The sequence below is a fragment of the Neovison vison genome, chromosome 8 (assembly GCF_020171115.1).
Source record: "Neovison vison isolate M4711 chromosome 8, ASM_NN_V1, whole genome shotgun sequence".
Lineage (NCBI taxonomy): Eukaryota > Metazoa > Chordata > Mammalia > Carnivora > Mustelidae > Neogale > Neogale vison.
In genome coordinates, this window is record NC_058098.1 from 104,819,603 (window position 1) to 104,836,423 (window position 16,821).

The window sequence follows — 16,821 nt, forward strand, 5'->3', positions numbered from 1 at the left end:
TAAATATTGCCCAAGTAGTCAAAAAGTTTGCTAGTAATGTATATTTTCTCACAGCCTGCCAAACACATTCAGTACAGTCTTAATCACGATCTCCTTTATTATGACTCAGTATCTTTTCATGTATTTATGAATGATTAGACAATATCCTTGACCACTTTCATTATTTACTTTTATATTTATTATTGCTGTTCATGTAAACTCTTTTTCTAAAATAAAATAAAGGGTCGCCCGCATGGCCCAGTCAGTTAAGTGTCTGCCTTCAGCTCAGGCATGATCCCAGGGCCCTGGGATCGATTTCCACATCAGGCTCCTTGCTCAGCAGGAAGCCTGCTTTTCCCTCTGCCTGTTGCTCCCCCTGCTTGTACGCACACCCACTCTCTGTCTCTCTGGTAATTAATAAAACAAAACTGTTTAGTGAATGTTTCCCTACACCCAGTTTCACTTTTTTTTTTTTTTTTAAAGATTTTATTTATTTGGCAGACAGAGATCACAAGTAGGCAAAGAGGCAGGCAGAGAGAGAGGAGGAAGCAGGCTCCCCGCTGAGCAGAGAGGCCGATGCAGGGCTCCATCCCAGGGTCCTGGGATCATGACCTGAGCCAAAGGCAGAGGCTTCAACCCACTTAGCCACCCAGGCGCCCCTACTTTTTTTTAGTATAGGTGACACACAATGTTACATTAGTCTCACATATACAACACAATGATCCAACAACTCTGTGCTCTGTGTTATATGCTATGCTCACCCCAAGTGCAGTTACAATCTGTCATATGATGCTATTATAATATCAATGACTATGTTCCCTATACTGTACTTTTTATTCCTGTGTATTCATTCCATAAATGGAAGCCTGTATCTCCCACTCCCCTTCACCCACTTTGCACTTCCCCCTCCTCCTGCCTTCTCTGTATTTATAGGTCTAACTCTGCTGTTTACGTATTTGTTTTTAAGATTCCACACACCAGTGAAATCATATGGTATATTTGTCTTTCTCCGTTTTGACCACTTTTTTTTTTTTTTAAGATTTTTATTTATTTATTTGACAGAATGAGAGAGATCACAAGTAGGCAGAGAGGCAGGCAGAGAGAGGGGGGAAGCAGGCTCCCAGCTGAGAAGAAAGCCCGATGCGGGGCTCGATCCCAGGACCCCGAGATCAAGGCAGAGGCTTAACCCACTGAGCCACCCAGGTACCCCCTGACCACTTTTAAGTAAGACTGATCTTTTTCATATTCTTTTCTCTTTATACATAAAGAGAAATTAGCCATGTGTCTGCTAATAACTAATGTTTTTATCCAGTTTGTGATCTGCTTTTTCTTTGTTTATGGTAGTTCATACCATGCAAAAAATTACTTTTATATAGTCAAAACTGTCAATCTTATATGGCTTCTGTTTTCTCATATGTCTTATGTGTTTTCTCATATTCTTAGAAAGCCACTCTCAGATTACAAAATAATTCTTCCATGTTTCCTCTACTATCAGTTTCATTTTTTAAATATCTTTTTTTTTTTTTTTTCAAGATTTTGTTTATTGACTTGACAGAGAGCACAAGTAGGCAGAGTGGCAGGCAGAGGGAGAGGGAGAAGCAGGCTCTCCAATGTGCAGGGAGCCTGACCCAAGCCAAGACAGCTGCTTAACTGACTGAGCCACCCAGGTACCCCCATATAAATCTTTGAAATTAGTGTAAGGTATTTTTAATTTTTTTTTTTTATTTTTTAATTATTTTTTTATTTTTTACTTTTTACCCAAATCTCTATTCAGTTGTCCCTGAATCATAGACTTAACAATCAATTTTTTCCGACTTGAAATGCCACCTTTAAAATATATTAAATGGGGACGCCTGGGTGGCTCAGTTGGTTAAGCAGCTGCCTTCGGCCCAGGTCATGATCCCAGCGTCCTGGGATCCAGTCCCACATCCGGCTCCTCGCTCAGCGGGGAGCCTGCTTCTGCCTCTGCCTGCCATTCTGTCTGCCTGTGCTTGCTCGCTCTCCCTCTCTCTCTCTCTGACAAATAAATAAAAAATCTTTAAAAAATAAATAAATAAATAAATAAATAAAATAAAATAAAATATATTAAATGTCTTGATGCATTTAGATTCTCTATTTTGTTCCACTGATCTGCACTAATACTACAGTGTTTTAACCACTGCATCTTAGAATTAGCTTTTACTCTGGTAGGACTTGTCCTCTCTTTGAGTACTATTATTTTTTCAGAATTTTCCTGGCTAGTTTTTTTTTCTTGTGAAAGCTGAGCTATCAAAATGTTTTCAATTAAACAACACATCATGAATTATAAGATGCACTCTGGGGGCATCTGGGTGCCTCGGTCAGTTAAGCATCTGCCTTTGGCTCAGGTAATGATTTCAGGGTTCTGGGACGGAGACTGGAGTCAGGCCCTTCTCCTGATGACCCCACCCACTCCATGCTTGTTCTCCTACTCTCTCTCAGATAAATAAAATCTTAAAAAAAAAAAAAAAAAAAAAGATGCTTTCTGATTTAAGAAGGGATAAAACATGAAAAAAAGTTATCTTTCATGGCCAAACACTGATAGCAGTAGTTTCCTACTTCTGTATGAGAAAAAACTAGAAATGAAGACTGTAGTATTACTCAAATTTTTTTTTTCCTAAACCAGTGGCTCTAGATTTAAAAAAATTTATCCTCATTAGCCTACTCTTATATTCTATGTAGCATTTAATATCCTAAGTAGTTTTTTTTTTAATATTTTATTTATTTATTTGACAGAGATCACAAGTAGGCAGAGAGGCAGGCAGAGAGAAAGGAAGGGAAGCAGGCTCCATGCAGAGCAGAGAGCCCAATGCAGGGCTCGATCCCAGCACCCTGGGATCATGACCATAGCCGAAGGCAGAGGCTTTAACCCACTGAGCCACCCACGCGCCCCCTAAGTAGTTTTAAAAGTCAGAAAATTTATGGGTTTTTATGGTTTTATCACCCAAGTATGAGTCCCTACTATAGTGTAGTTTTACCTATTAAAAAAAGAAAATATATCTTCTAAGTCTCTTTTAATCTACAGGTTTTCCCTCCAAAAATTAATTTGTTGAAGAACTGGGACTACTTGTTCTATAGAATTTCCCAGACTGGATTTTGTTTAAGGTACAATTTAACATGATCCTGTCTTCTGTATTTCCTGCAAACCAGAGGTAGATCCTGACACCTGCTTAAGCTCAGGTTTATTCTCTCTGGTAAAACTTTAGTTGGTGCTGTGTTCCCTCACCAGAAGGCACAGTTTCTGGTTAGCTCTCTTTTTATGATGTTACCAACTGCATTGATGTAACAATGTCTAGATCCATTAATTTACTGGAAGTTGTAGAAGACAGTAATTCTATTATTTTTCATTTATTATTTGACATATCTTATAAAAAGACCCTTCCCCTCATCTACAATTTGGTTATCCAAAATATAGGTCATACAGGAAAGGCAGGATAAATCCGTTACCCTTTTATCTACTTATCCTCTGATAATGACCAATTGTGGATTTTTTCATTTATTAATTGTGACAAATTGTATTTCCTAAAAATTGTTACATTTCCCATCCCACCTGGTTTTCCAGAACATTGCCATTTTCCCCAGAACCTTGCAACTGCATTAGACCTCAAGAACCTCCTGAGAGAACCCAGAAATCCTTAGACCTAAGAGATAATCTGTTTAGGTTATTTATATAATAAATGTTTTCATTTATGTAATTTTTACCTATATGATAAATGCTATTATTATAAAATAACAAGTAACAATGCTGTTATTTAATACCACTAAGTTTGGGGTGATCTGTTATACAGTTACAACCGAACAGGTAACTTGTATCTAGAGTAAGGGGTTTCCACAATAAAACATAAAGCACATGGGGTAGAGGGTGAAAGTTGGAAAGGCCTTGAAGAGACTTCACAGAAGCCTCACCTCATCCATGGAGAGTGTTGGTTAAGGGCTTCAGTAAGAAAAATGTTTTTGGAAACCTAGAGGAAAAAGGGATCCTTGTTATACAGTGTCAAAATTGTCACCTGTCGTAACAGGTAACATGGAAAATAGAAAATCAGAAGTTGTACCTAATGGACTGATGGATTTAGCTAAACAGAATTCCAAGCAGAATGCTCAAAGTGCCAACTGGTTTCTTTGAGCAGGGTATAAGGGTAAAAATGAACTTCAAAACAAACAAACCAAAAGACCTGTCTAGTTTTCAAGTACAATTTAAAGGAAATATTAAGGAGCCAGGACTTTATAGGCTCAAAAATAAAAACTTTCTCTCATTCTCAGCCTCTCCAGTTGGCAAAAATCCTTTAAGACCTCAAAGTTCTAAGGAGGCACTCCCTACAGAATCTTTTCACACAGAGAAAAGGCCCCTTGGGGATCCTAAGAGTGTACCTCCCGTAGTCTTTTTGTTCAACAACAGGGCTACTGAGAATCTTAAGGGTTTTACCCTATAGTAGCTCACAGGGAGTCCAAAACAGTAAAGGTAAGCTTACCCTGATATTCATGGGTGTGACTTTTTTGTCTAACGGAGAAAACCCCAATACAATCCACAGGAAACCCAAAGTTAAGATAACTACATTTTCTAGAAAAGGAAGGCTAATTCAAGGGATGAATCCAAGAGCCAGAGCAGAACTGAGAGTTATGAAGTATTATTACCAATCAGTATGAATTAAAAAATTAGCAACATGTTAATTTTGACTGTTAATTTTAAAATGACTGCTATGTGTGGTCTTGTTTCCTACCTTTTTGAATGGAAGTGTCTAGAATGCCTGTCACACTGTACTGTACGATGGGTAAACAGAGAGCAGATACTTGTCTCTTTAGTTCACAAGTTATTAGACTGAAAGGAAAAGTGCTTCCAGAGCTGTACCCCAGGGACCACATACGCATCCAAGACGTCCTATCGTCCAAGACACAGCATGCAGGCATTCTAGCCAACCGTCCCCGCTTAGGTGTCAGCTGCAGCCAGTATCAACTGCCAGACATGAAAGTGAGAAGACTTTGAGATGACTCTATTCCTAGCCACTGTCTGATAAGAACCTCATTAGGGACACAGCAAAAACTGCTCAGCTGAGCCCAGGCAAACCCCAAAACTGAAACGAGGCAACAATAAATTATTATTCTACCCCAAGCTCAAGGTGGCTTATGTAGCTACAGCTAACCAAAAGATATCTTTATGAACTCATGAATTTAAACACTTCTGAAAAAAAAAAATGTCCCATCTTTGGCCAATAGACTCCACTTCAAATTTAAAACACATTATTTTAAAACATATTTTTAAATTATTTAAAACATATTTTAAAATTATTTTAATTTAACACATATACATAAAATATATATAATATACATATATGTATGTATGTAATATGTAACTTTGTCTCTGTACTTCAGGCCATCTGCAAATACCTGGTATCAAAAAAATTTCTCCCCCATCTGTAGTAAAATTCACTTATAAAAATCACCATTTTATATACATATTTTTTTAAGCTTTTATTATTTGACAGAGAGAAAATACACGGGGGGGGGGTGGCAGGCAGAGGGAGAGGGAGCAGGATCCCCACTTAGCAGGGAGCCTGATGTGGGGCTCCCTGTAGGGCTCCATCCTAGGAGGCCAGGATCATGACCTAGGATGAAGGCAGACACTTAATGGACAGCCATGAAGGACACCACAAATTCACCATTTTAAAGTATACAATTCAGTGACATTAGTACATCCACAGTGCTGTACAACCACCATCACCACTGTTTAGTTCTAGAACATTTGCATCATTCCAAAAGGAAATTCCTGTACCACCAAATAGGCAGTCTGTCCATTGACCCCTCTCCTCAGCCCCTGCAAACACTATCTACTTCCTGGATCTATGGGTATTTGGTACAAATGGAATCATACATTTTTTTTTGTTCTGTTGAGCCTGACTCCTTTCACTTGGTACAATGTTTTCAAGATTCACCCAGGTTGTAGCATGTACCATATATGTATCATGTATTTTCCTTTGAGGGCTGACTGGAATATTTTATCTATGGATACACCATATTTTGTTTATCCAGACATTATTAGCTGATGGACATGCGGGTTGTCTCCATCTTTTGGCTACTATAAATAATGCTGTATTTCTCTGCAAGTTTCTATTTCAACACCTATTTTCAATTGGGGGGGTAGAACTGCAGGGTCATTTTGGTAATTCTATGTTTAACTCTGCATCATTTTACATTCCTACCAGCAATGTATGAGGGCTCCATTTTCTCCACATCCTCACTAACACCGGTCAATTTTGGTTTTTATTATAGGTTTCACAGTGAGTATGAAGTGGCTGTATCATTGTGGTTCTGATTTGCACTTCCCTAATGCCAATGGATGTTTATTATCTTTTCGTGTGCTTTTTGATCATTTATATATCTTCTTTGGATAAATGTCTATTCAAGTCCTTTGCTTATGTTTTATTAGGGACATCTTTTTTGAAATTGAGCTATAGGAGTTCTTTACCTATTCTGGATACTAGATCCTTATCAGATATGTGGTTTGAAAATATTTTCTCCCATTCTATTCACTCACTTCAGTGTCTTCTGATGAACAAAAATTTTTAATTTTGATGAAATCCAATTTATCTTTTTTTTCCTTTTGGAGTCCTATCTAAGAAACCATAGCCAGATCTAAGTCAGCCTCTTAGAGCTCTCTTTCTTAAGCACCAAGCTAATCTCTTTATTTATATAAATGAAGTCGACTACTTTAATACACTTCTTAGCTCTGGAATACCTTTTTATTAATAATAACCTATCATGTAGGGGCACCTGGGTGGCTCATGTTAAGCATCTGTCTTCAGCTCAGGTTAAGATCCCAGGGTCCTGGGACTGAGCTCCCCATCAGGCTTCCTGCTCCGCAGGAGGCTTGCTTCTCCCTCTCCTACTCCCCCTGCTTGTGCTTCCTCTCTTGCCGTGTCTCTCTGTCAAATAAATAAAATCTTTGAAAAAAAAAAACCTATCATGTAGAAAAAACCAAACTGTTTCAAAGCACTCTGCCTTGACATATATTACAAGGCTAGCATTACTGTATCTAACTTATAGAAACATGATTTTTAAAAACAAAAAAGAGGGGTGCTTGAGTGGCTCAATCAGGTAAGCATCTGCCTTCGGCTCAGGTCATGATCCTGGGGTCCTGGAATGGAGCCCCATGTCAGATTCCCTACTGGGCAGGAAGTCTGCCTGTCCCTCTCCCTATGCCTCTGCCCCTCCCTCTGCTTCTGCTCTTGCTCTCTCTCAAATAAATAAAATCTTAAAAAATAAATTAAAATAAAAACAAAAAAGATAAAACCTGTAATTCCCACATTAAGTTCTTGCACAATCTATTCCTTAGCTCCAAACTAAGGTAAACATACAAAAAGAAACCAAATTCTAGCATTACAACCTAGAAACAAGAGAATGTAATAAATAATCTCCTCACATGAACCCCATCTGGAGGTTCCAGGCTTCCCCTCTAGAATTTGCCAGTCGCTATAACTGATGGTGTTCTGCTAAAGTTTTGTCATAAGGATTCTTCCCACACAAACAAAAAACACCCAGAAGTTAATGACCAGTTCTACATTTGAAATGTAGATTAGTATGTGACAACTTAACTTTTTCTACAGCTAACTTAAAATATTTTATAAGAATAATGAAATAAGGAGTGCCTGGGTAGCTCAGTCCATTAAGCATCTGCCTTCGGCTCGGGTCATGATCCCAGGGTCCGGGGATAGAGCCCCACATTAGCAGAGCGCCAGCTTCACCCTCTCCCTCTGCCTGCCTCTCCTCCTGCTTGTGCTCTCTCGCTCTAACAAATAAATAGATAAAATCTTAAAAAAAAAAAAAATGAAATGTAGATTAGTATGTGTCAACTTAATAACTACTTCTAGAGCTAACTTAAAATATTTCATATAAAATAATGAAATAAGGGGTGCCTTGGTGGCTCAGTTGGTTAAGCATCTGCCTTTGGCTTAGGTCATGATCTCAGGGTCCTAGGATCAAGCCCCACATCACCCTCCATGCTTAGTAGGGCATCTGCTTCTCCCTCTCCCTCTGCCCCTCCCTGCTGAATGTGTGTGCATCCATGCGCACTCTCAAATAAATATATTTATTTCAAATAAAAAATGAAATCTTTTTAAAAAAAAAAGAATCATAAATTAAAGTTAAAAATATATTACACGAAAAAATCCAGGAAATTTGGCCTTGAGGCAGTATTATCTCTCAGTATAGACACACTCTATATCTTAGAAAAAGTACCCTTCAGTTACACCAAGAAAATGGCAGATATTAAATATAGCAAAACAAGGAACTTAATACTTCTTTAGTTTTCCCTGCACATATGTGTGAATATCTATTATTCATATATTCCCACTCACTTGTCTTGAGTTATGATGTAAAATTTATCCTAAAACAGTCTGAAAGCCAATGGCCTACAGAAATGAAAATAAGGAATAATAAAAAATGATTCTAGCATAGGTAAAAGCAAAGAGCAAGCTGTATGACATACTAAAGTACCTTTTACCATGTACGCTTGGCAGACATTACTGCTGAGTAACATACTGTTTTACAATCCTAATGGAGGGAAAAAAAAGAAAAAAAAAAGAGAGAGAGAGAGAATTCCAGAAGATGACAACTAAAAATGTCAACGAATGAAATCAAACCTAAACTAGTCCTGCTATCAAACTTTGGCCATACTGGGTTTATCAATCTCCTAAACAATGCTTCTTTCTCTTCTTTCAAGTGATAAACAGTTAAGATTCTGCACATGCAGATGACCATTAGCAAATCCATTGTCAAGGAGTTGGCTGTGCTGAAAGCTCAGGCCCTCCAAACCCAATGCCCAACTCAAAAAAGGTTGGGCCTGGTGATGCAGGCAGTACAGGGAGTAAGAAGACAAATAGTGTTAAGTCTGGGAAATAAACTGAGGAAGAACTTGAGTCCTGAAGGGCATTTCTGGAAAGAAAGAAGACACAAAAGAGAACATTTCTGTTGAATATCCACATGTAAGGAATTTAAGGATGATGAGTCCAAAGAGTTAGGCAGATGGCATTTGTGATGACTAATTTTATGTCGACTTGGAGGATGTTTCTGGAGATTAACATTTAAATCAGTGAACTGTGTGACAAAAGCAGATTCCCTTCAATGATGTGGGTGAGCCTCACCCAATCAGCTGAAGGCCTGACTAGAACAAAAAGATGAGCCTCTCCAAAAAGGTGGAATTCAGCAGACTTTCATTCTGGAACTGCACATTAGCTCTCCAGGCCATCAGCCTTCAAACTAAAACCCTACCACAGGCTAGTCTGGGCTAGTGGAGCCCCCTAGCTCCACTGCTGATAGCTTCCACAATTGCATAAGCCTATTCCATATAATAAATCCTTTTATCTATTACATATCCTATTGGTTCTGTTACTCTGGAGAACCATAATATACCATCAGAGATTCTAAATCCTATGGGGCTTGGGGTACCTTAGTGGCTCAATGGTAAGTGACCAGCTTGTGATTTCAGCTCAGGTCATGATCTCAGGGTTGTGACACTGGGCTCCTGCTGGGCATGGAGCCTCCTTAAGATTCTCTCCCCCTCTCCTTTTGCCCCCCTCTCCCTCTCTCTCTCTGCCTCCCTCTCTAAAAAAAGTAAAAGAAAACAAAACAAAACCTATGGGGCTATAGGGAAGATCACATCCACTTATGGAGATTAAGAAAAGCTAACAGAAAATAATTTATTTTTTAATTCAAACACATCACAAATATTCACTGAGCATCTATTAGGAGTCAGTTACTAAGATCAGTACTAGAAATACAGCAACAAAAAATAACGGACACAATCCCTTTGTGGAGCTTACATTTTAATGTGGAAAACCCACAACAAATATACATTATGTCAGTAGTAGTAAAGCTACAAAGTAAAAGTAGGGTAAAGGTAAGTTCAGAGTGGTGTAAGGAAGAAGAGACTGGTCAAAGGTCTGTATTACATAAGATAGGCCTCTCTGAAGGGAAGGTGATATTTGAGAAAATATTAGAATGAAGTAAATTAACTAAGCAAAGATGTGTGGGAAGACTTCAAGGCAAAAGAAATGAAGAAGAAAAAGTAGTGAGATTAAAATAAAATAAAATAATAAAATAGACAATGCAATGAGTTAAGTGCTAGATATATCAAAATAGAATGAGCCAGAGTAGAAAAATGAGAAAAGGCAAAGAGAGCAGACCATGAAGGGCCTGGTGGGTGTGGTAAAGAGTTTATATTTTACTCTCAATGTGCCAGAATGCCAATGAAGGAAGGTATGACACAATCTGTATGCTTTTAAAAAACACTTTATTAACTACTATATAAAGAACTGACTCTAGGGGCGCCTGAGTGGCTCAGTGTGTTAAGCCGCTGCCTTCGGCTCAGGTCATGATCTCAGGGTCCTGGGATCGAGTCCCGCATCGGGCTCTCTGCTCAGCAGGGAGCCTGCTTCCCTTCCTCTCTCTCTGCCTACCTCTCTGCCTACTTGTGATCTCTCTCTGTCAAATAAATAAATAAAATCTTAAAAAAAAAAAAAAAGAACTGACTCTAAAAGAGCAATAGTAAAAGCAGGAAAACATTAAAAAAGATGAAGTTTGGTGAAAGTGGAAAGAACTTTGACAAACAATATTCCAGATAAAGTTGACAAAATCAAACAAGGAAAAGAAAATTTGAGTACAAAGCTCAAAAGAAGCTAGAGAATCATTTGCTTACGGAATACAGTTCTGACAACTGATATAATCCCAAGTAATAGTATATAAAGAGACCGGACAACAATGAGGTATCACTACACATTTGTTAGAACTTCCGAAGTCCCTAACACTGACTACACGAAAAGCCGATGAGGATGTACAACAAGAGCTCCCATTCGTCACTGCTGGGAATGCAAAACAGCAGCCACTTTGAAAGACAGTTTGGCAGTTTCTTACAAAAGTAAACATATAATACTGCAATCGTGCATCCTGGTAATTACCCAAAAGAACTCAAAACTTATGTCCACACAAAACCTGCACATGAATGTTTACAACAAGCTTTATTCATAATTGCTAAAACTTGGAAGCAACCAAGATATACTTCAGTAGGCGAATGGATACACTGTGGTACATCCAGACAATGGAATATTATTCAGTGCTAAACAAACAAACAATACAATTTTTTTTAAAAAGCTATCAAACCATGAAGAGACACAAAAGTTAATAAATGCACATTACACGAAATGAAAAAAGCCAATGTAAAAAGGTTAAATACTGTAAGATTCCATCTATATGAAATTTTGGAAAGGCAAAACTATGGAGATAAAGATCAGTGGTTGCAAGGAGGTGAAGAAAGAGGTGACAAATAGAGAACAGAGGATTTTTAAGACAATGAAAATATTAGGATACCATAATGACTTGAGCATGTCATCATACATTTGTCCAAACCCAGACAATGTACACCAAAAGTGAACCCCAACGTGAACTATGGGCTTTGGGTGATTATGATATGCCCATTTAAGTCCATCAGTGGTAATAAATGTAACACTCTGGTGAGGGATGTTGGTAATGGGGGAAGCTATGCATGTGTGCAGACAGGAGGTATATGGGATAATTCTGCACCTTTCCCGCAATTTTGCTGCAAAGCTAAAACTGCTCTTTAAAAAGTCTTAATTAAGGGGCGCCTGGGTGGCTCAGTGGGTTAAGCCGCTGCTTTCGGCTCAGGTCATGATCTCAGGGTCCTGGGATCGAGTCCCGCATCGGGCTCTCTGCTCAGCAGGGAGCCTGCTTCCCTCTCTCTCTCTCTCTGCCTGCCTCTCCATCTACTTGTGATCTCTCTCTGTCAAATAAATAAATAAAATCTTAAAATAAAAAAAAAAATTTAAAAAGTCTTAATTAAAATAAAAAGGGAGAGAGATGGGAAGAGTGGACCTTGGGGATATATTTGGAGGTACAAGAAGTAGCAGATTCAACAAAGGAAAAAGAGGAGAGATGAAGGGTAAAACAGGCCCCTAGATACTACATAACCCAAAATAGCAAAAAGTGTAACAATATCAAGTGCTACAGAATGCCTGAGGAGGAGAACAAACCAATGAATTTTTCAAAAACACAATTTCGATAAGAAAATGTGGATATAAGCTAGAAAAGAGTTCATATTTTAGTATTAAGCTTTGCGCTCTTTTCTTCTAACCTCCTAATTGGGATCCCAGTTAGTAGAAGTATCTTAATAAAGATAAGGAAAAAGTAATTTTGGGCTTTATGGCAGAAAAGGAGACCCATCAGTGACAACCATGATATAACCTTACAGCCGAACAACAGTGTGCCATGAAAGGAGGGCTCCTCAAAGACAAACCAATAGTTCTGCCTTGAAAGGCAGCTCTACTTCCTCCATTCTTCTAGTCTCACTTGGGTGAGACTTGGGTATTACATTAGGAGGAATTCTAAGATGGCCCCCATAATCTCTGTCCCCTACTAAGTCCATGATTAGGGTTACAAGGCAAAAGGGATTTTGCAAGTGTAATTCAGGTAACTCATCAGTTGACTCTGAGTTAATGAAAAGGGAGGTTTACCAGGTGGGCCTGGCCTAATCTTTTTTTTTTTTTTTTAAAGATTTTATTTATTTATTTGACAGAGAGAAATCACAAGTAGATGGAGAGGCAGGCAGAGAGAGAGAGGAGGTGAGCAGAGAGCCCAATGTGGGACTCGATCCCAGGACACTGAGATCATGACCTGAGCCGAAGGCAGCGGCTTAACCCACTGAGCCACCCAGGCGCCCCGGGCCTGGCCTAATCTTAATGCCCTTTATCATTGGTCTACAGATCAGAAACAGTAAAGAGAGACTTCTGAAGTCAAAGAGACAAACTCATGGTAGTCTGCAAGAAAGCAAACGTCCATGTCACTGAAAAGCCTCTGAGCAAGACACTTTATGCAGCCTCTAAGACTTAGGTGAGAGCAGGCAAAAAAGCAGGGACTTCCGTCCTTCAGCAGCAAGGGACCAGATTCTGCCAAAATGAACTTGGAAGAGGACTCAGCTCCAGATGAGAACCAGAGCACGGTCAACACCTCGAATGCAACCTTGTGTGGCACTGAGCAAAGAATCCAGACCATTCATAACCAGAAAACTAAGATAATATATGGGTGTTGTTTTAAGCTGCTAAATTTGTGACATTTGTTATGCATCAATAACTAATACAGACCCTACTTGCCTATAGAAGAGGCTGCTTCTAAGCTGGCAACAAGTGGGGAGAGACAAGCAAACTTGGAAGGAAAAAAAAATTGTTTTTTGACAGTTATGATTTCTCACTCACTATAACTAGGGATTTTGTTCAATTACTACTTGAGTCACAGTACCTGTTTTGCAATACATTTTTCCAACATATCAATATTCTGAAAATTATGAGCAATGGAACAGGTTTATTTTTTCATTTCCAATTGTACAAAATTATTTTTAAAAAAAGAAAATTACTTTGATAATCGTGCAGCAGTAAAAATCACTGGGCGTTCGGGCTTCTTGGATGTTATGCCACAGTTGTCCCAGCGCCTGGAGCAATAGATCCCCAAGCTAATCTCAGAAATGAGCACAAGGTCATGACTCCTGTCCTTCCTCAGAGAGTCTTTACTCCATAAACTACAATCTCCCGTTTCTGTTTAGAGTAAGAATAGCTAAGAGGCGCTCTCAGCTACAAAAAAAGGTCCCTCCCGAATAATTATAGCCTTGACCCCTAAAATGCGGACTCTTTAACAGTTCAAACACCTCCTTATTAAAGATGCAACAAGCCAAAGCTAGCCTTTTCCTTCTGGGAACTGTAGTTCTCCCCTCGACCTTCAACCACTGGCTGCGCGAAACCTATCACGAGCCCAACCGGCGACCCGAGCGGCAGCGGCCACCATTGGTCCCTGACTGGGGCAGCGCCGGGCTGATTGGATGACAGGTCCCCGAAGCCCGGCCGACCGTCCTGTGCCCGCCTCCCCGCCACCTTCTTTCCACACCCATCCCACTTCAGCAATAACCCTCAAGTCATCCCTCTTGGGCAAACTCCCCAATTAACTGCTTCACGGGTCGGCCCAGGTCTCTCGCGATGAAGGCGGCCCTGAAACACGCCCTCTCTCCCGGGGCCTAGCCAGAGCGAAAGCCTCTCCCATTTTCCGTTGGCTGCCGGGAGTCAGCCTCACCACGCGCCCTCTCCCGGCGCCCCCGCGCTCACCTGGGCGGCGGCGGTCACACCCGATAACTGACAGGCCCGCAGCATTTCGGCCGGGGGGACGGCACCGCTGGTATAGGCGGGAGCTTCCGCGGCAGAGCTAGTAGGAGAGAGTGCGCGTGAGTGCGTGCCTGCGTCCGTGCAGTCTCCCCGCGCCGGTCGTACCGGAAGGGCAGCCAACACCGCTGCGCACGCGCAGCCCCCTTTCTCGACCCCGCCCAGGCAGCTCGGAGAGGGTGGGCCCTCCGTTGGCGGAAAAGGCGATTTCTCCTTCCGGGTCGCTTTCGGAGTTCCGGTGTGTGGCCCCAAGAAAGGGTTAGTGGGTGAATCGGGAGGCGGCAAGGAGTGTGTAACTCGGGCTTTGATCAGTGCGGAACGCGGATGTTATTCTTCGAGGAGTTCAAGCAAGGGAGAAGTTCAGCCTCTGTCAGCTGGATATTTCGTAGAAAGCAGTTTGGCGAAAGTTACGTAAACAATGGTGTTTTCTCGGTTTGCGTGTTTGTTTCATTTGACAGCCTTTCTTCAGGGAGTCGTCCCGATTACGGAAGGCTGGGTGAATGAACACTGGAGAAACCTTTGTGCGGAGTGTGTTGTTCACGTGTCTAATAAATGGCAGAGCAGAGCTAGAAATCTAGATTCTTCGGGTTCCACCGCTTCTACTCCTTCTAGATTAAACCACACTGGTTTTCCCACCACGTTTTCATTTTACAAAGATAATTTTGGCTACAGTCTGTGGGATGGGTTGGGAGTTAAGGCGGTCAGTGCAGAACTGTTCAAAGTATTCCACTGAGTCTGTAACCAAGGTTTAGCATGTTATATGCCGAAAACAGTATTCGATATTATGAGTACTGATAATGATCTTATCACCATCACACCAAAGAAACTAAATAACGTGTATATTTATTGTGTTTGCAAAGTTTTTGAAGGTCTTAACTAGGTAATTTATTAGAGTATGGTGTTCCTAGAGTTACACTTTTGTAGAGTATGGTGGTATTACAGTATGATACTGATCCCACTTGTAAAAGGGAGAAATGGATTTGAAAATTGACTAAAATTGAATACTTATGTTTGTATATGTTCACTGCTTTTCAGTGTACTTTGATAATATTGCACTCTATTTCATATCACCATCACCCAACAGCCTCCAGAGCAGTCTCCCATTTTTTAAAAGTAATTTTTAGCAATTAAATTACAGTCTCCCCACCCCATTCCTGACCACTGCTGTTACGCTGGGTGATGCCAGTGTAATGACTTTTCTAACATCTTGGCCATAAACCTCTCAATACCAATACCACAATTTCAATCTGCTCTAACCATGTGTGGCCCAGCCACATTTTGGGACTGAACATCGTTACCAACTTCTGCAGCTTCCAGATCTCAAACTCCAAAATTAATTTCTCTTGTTTCCTAATGTCCCATTTGACCAAATCCTTAATCTTCAACCTCCACATCCAATTTATGATTTTTTTTTTTTTTTTCTTTAAAATGGACTCCTCTAAAGTAACAACTTTGGGTGCCTGGGTGGCTCAGTGGGTTAAGCCGCTGCCTTCCACTCAGGTCATGATCTCCAGGTCCTGGGATCCAGCCCCGCATAGGGGGCTCTGCTCAGCGGGGAGCCTGCTTCCCTTCCTCTCTCTCTGCCTGCCTCTCTGCCTACTTGTGATCTCTCTGTCAAATAAATAAATAAAATCTTTTAAAAAAATAAATAAAGTAACACAACTTTAAATCACTCCTCTGTTCAAAAATGTGCAATGACTCCCACTGCCAATTCAAAGAATATTTATGAAATGTCTCAGTACTTTTCCAGCACATGGGAATGTTTTTAAGGCTCAACTTGGCCAGCCACCTTACATGAGAGATTAAAAAAGCAATGATTGGGGGCGCCTGGGTGGCTCAACGCGTTAAGCCTCTGCCTTCGCCTCAGGTCATGATTTCGGGGTCCTGGGATAGAGCCCCGCATCGGACTCTCTGCATAGTGGGAGCCTGCTTCCGCCTTTCTCCCTGCCTGCTTCTCTGCCTACTTGTGATGTCTCAAAAAAAAAAAAAGCAATGATTGATCGTGGTGGTCAGAGCTTATATACTTACAGAGCTTATACCCACTTCCATACCCTAAAACCCAGAAGAACTAAAGGATAAAACATTCTCAGTTGGTTCTCAAGTGTGAACTGGGATTACTAGGAAGTCTGAGACCTTTTTGGAAGATCCATAAAAATCAAAACTACCTTCATAATATTAAGATATTATTTGCTGTTTTCACTCATTATCTCATAATTTTACAGTAGAGTTTTTCCAGAAGCTAGGTGACAAGTGATGTCACAACATTGAATGCATGAGCAAATTCAATCCAACTTTCTATTAAACCAGACCTTAAAGAGATTTGCGCAAAAAAAAAAAAAAGTTATTTTTATTATAAAAATAATTGTTTTAAAATCAATTAGTATGATAGGCAGAATAATTATTCCCAAACATGTACACATATTCCTAATCCCTAGAACCTGTGAATGTTACTTTACATGACAAAGGAACTTCAAAGATGTAATTAAATTAAGACTCTTGAGATGGGGTGATGATCCTAGATTATCTGCATAGGCCCAATGTCATGACAAGCATCCTTATGAGTTAAAGGTGAGAACAGGAGGGTCTCAGTCAGAAAAGGATATGTGACAATGGAAGCAGA

At 40.1% G+C, this 16,821-nt stretch overlaps 1 protein-coding gene across 5 annotated transcripts in view; it reads right to left on the reverse strand.

The window, feature by feature from the left end:
* Window positions 1-14,365, reverse strand: part of IMMT (inner membrane mitochondrial protein) — a 44,035-nt gene extending 29,670 nt beyond the window's left edge. For 4 of the 5 annotated variants that reach the window (XM_044261564.1, XM_044261562.1, XM_044261563.1 and 1 more), the window contains exon 1: window positions 14,148-14,365. In XM_044261564.1, coding sequence (XP_044117499.1) covers window positions 14,148-14,192 — 45 coding nt within the window. In that variant the 5' untranslated portion in view covers window positions 14,193-14,365. The remainder of the gene's footprint in view (window positions 1-14,147) is intronic. The other variant, XM_044261561.1, reaches the window with a different exon arrangement.
* Window positions 14,366-16,821: the final 2,456 nt, after the last annotated feature.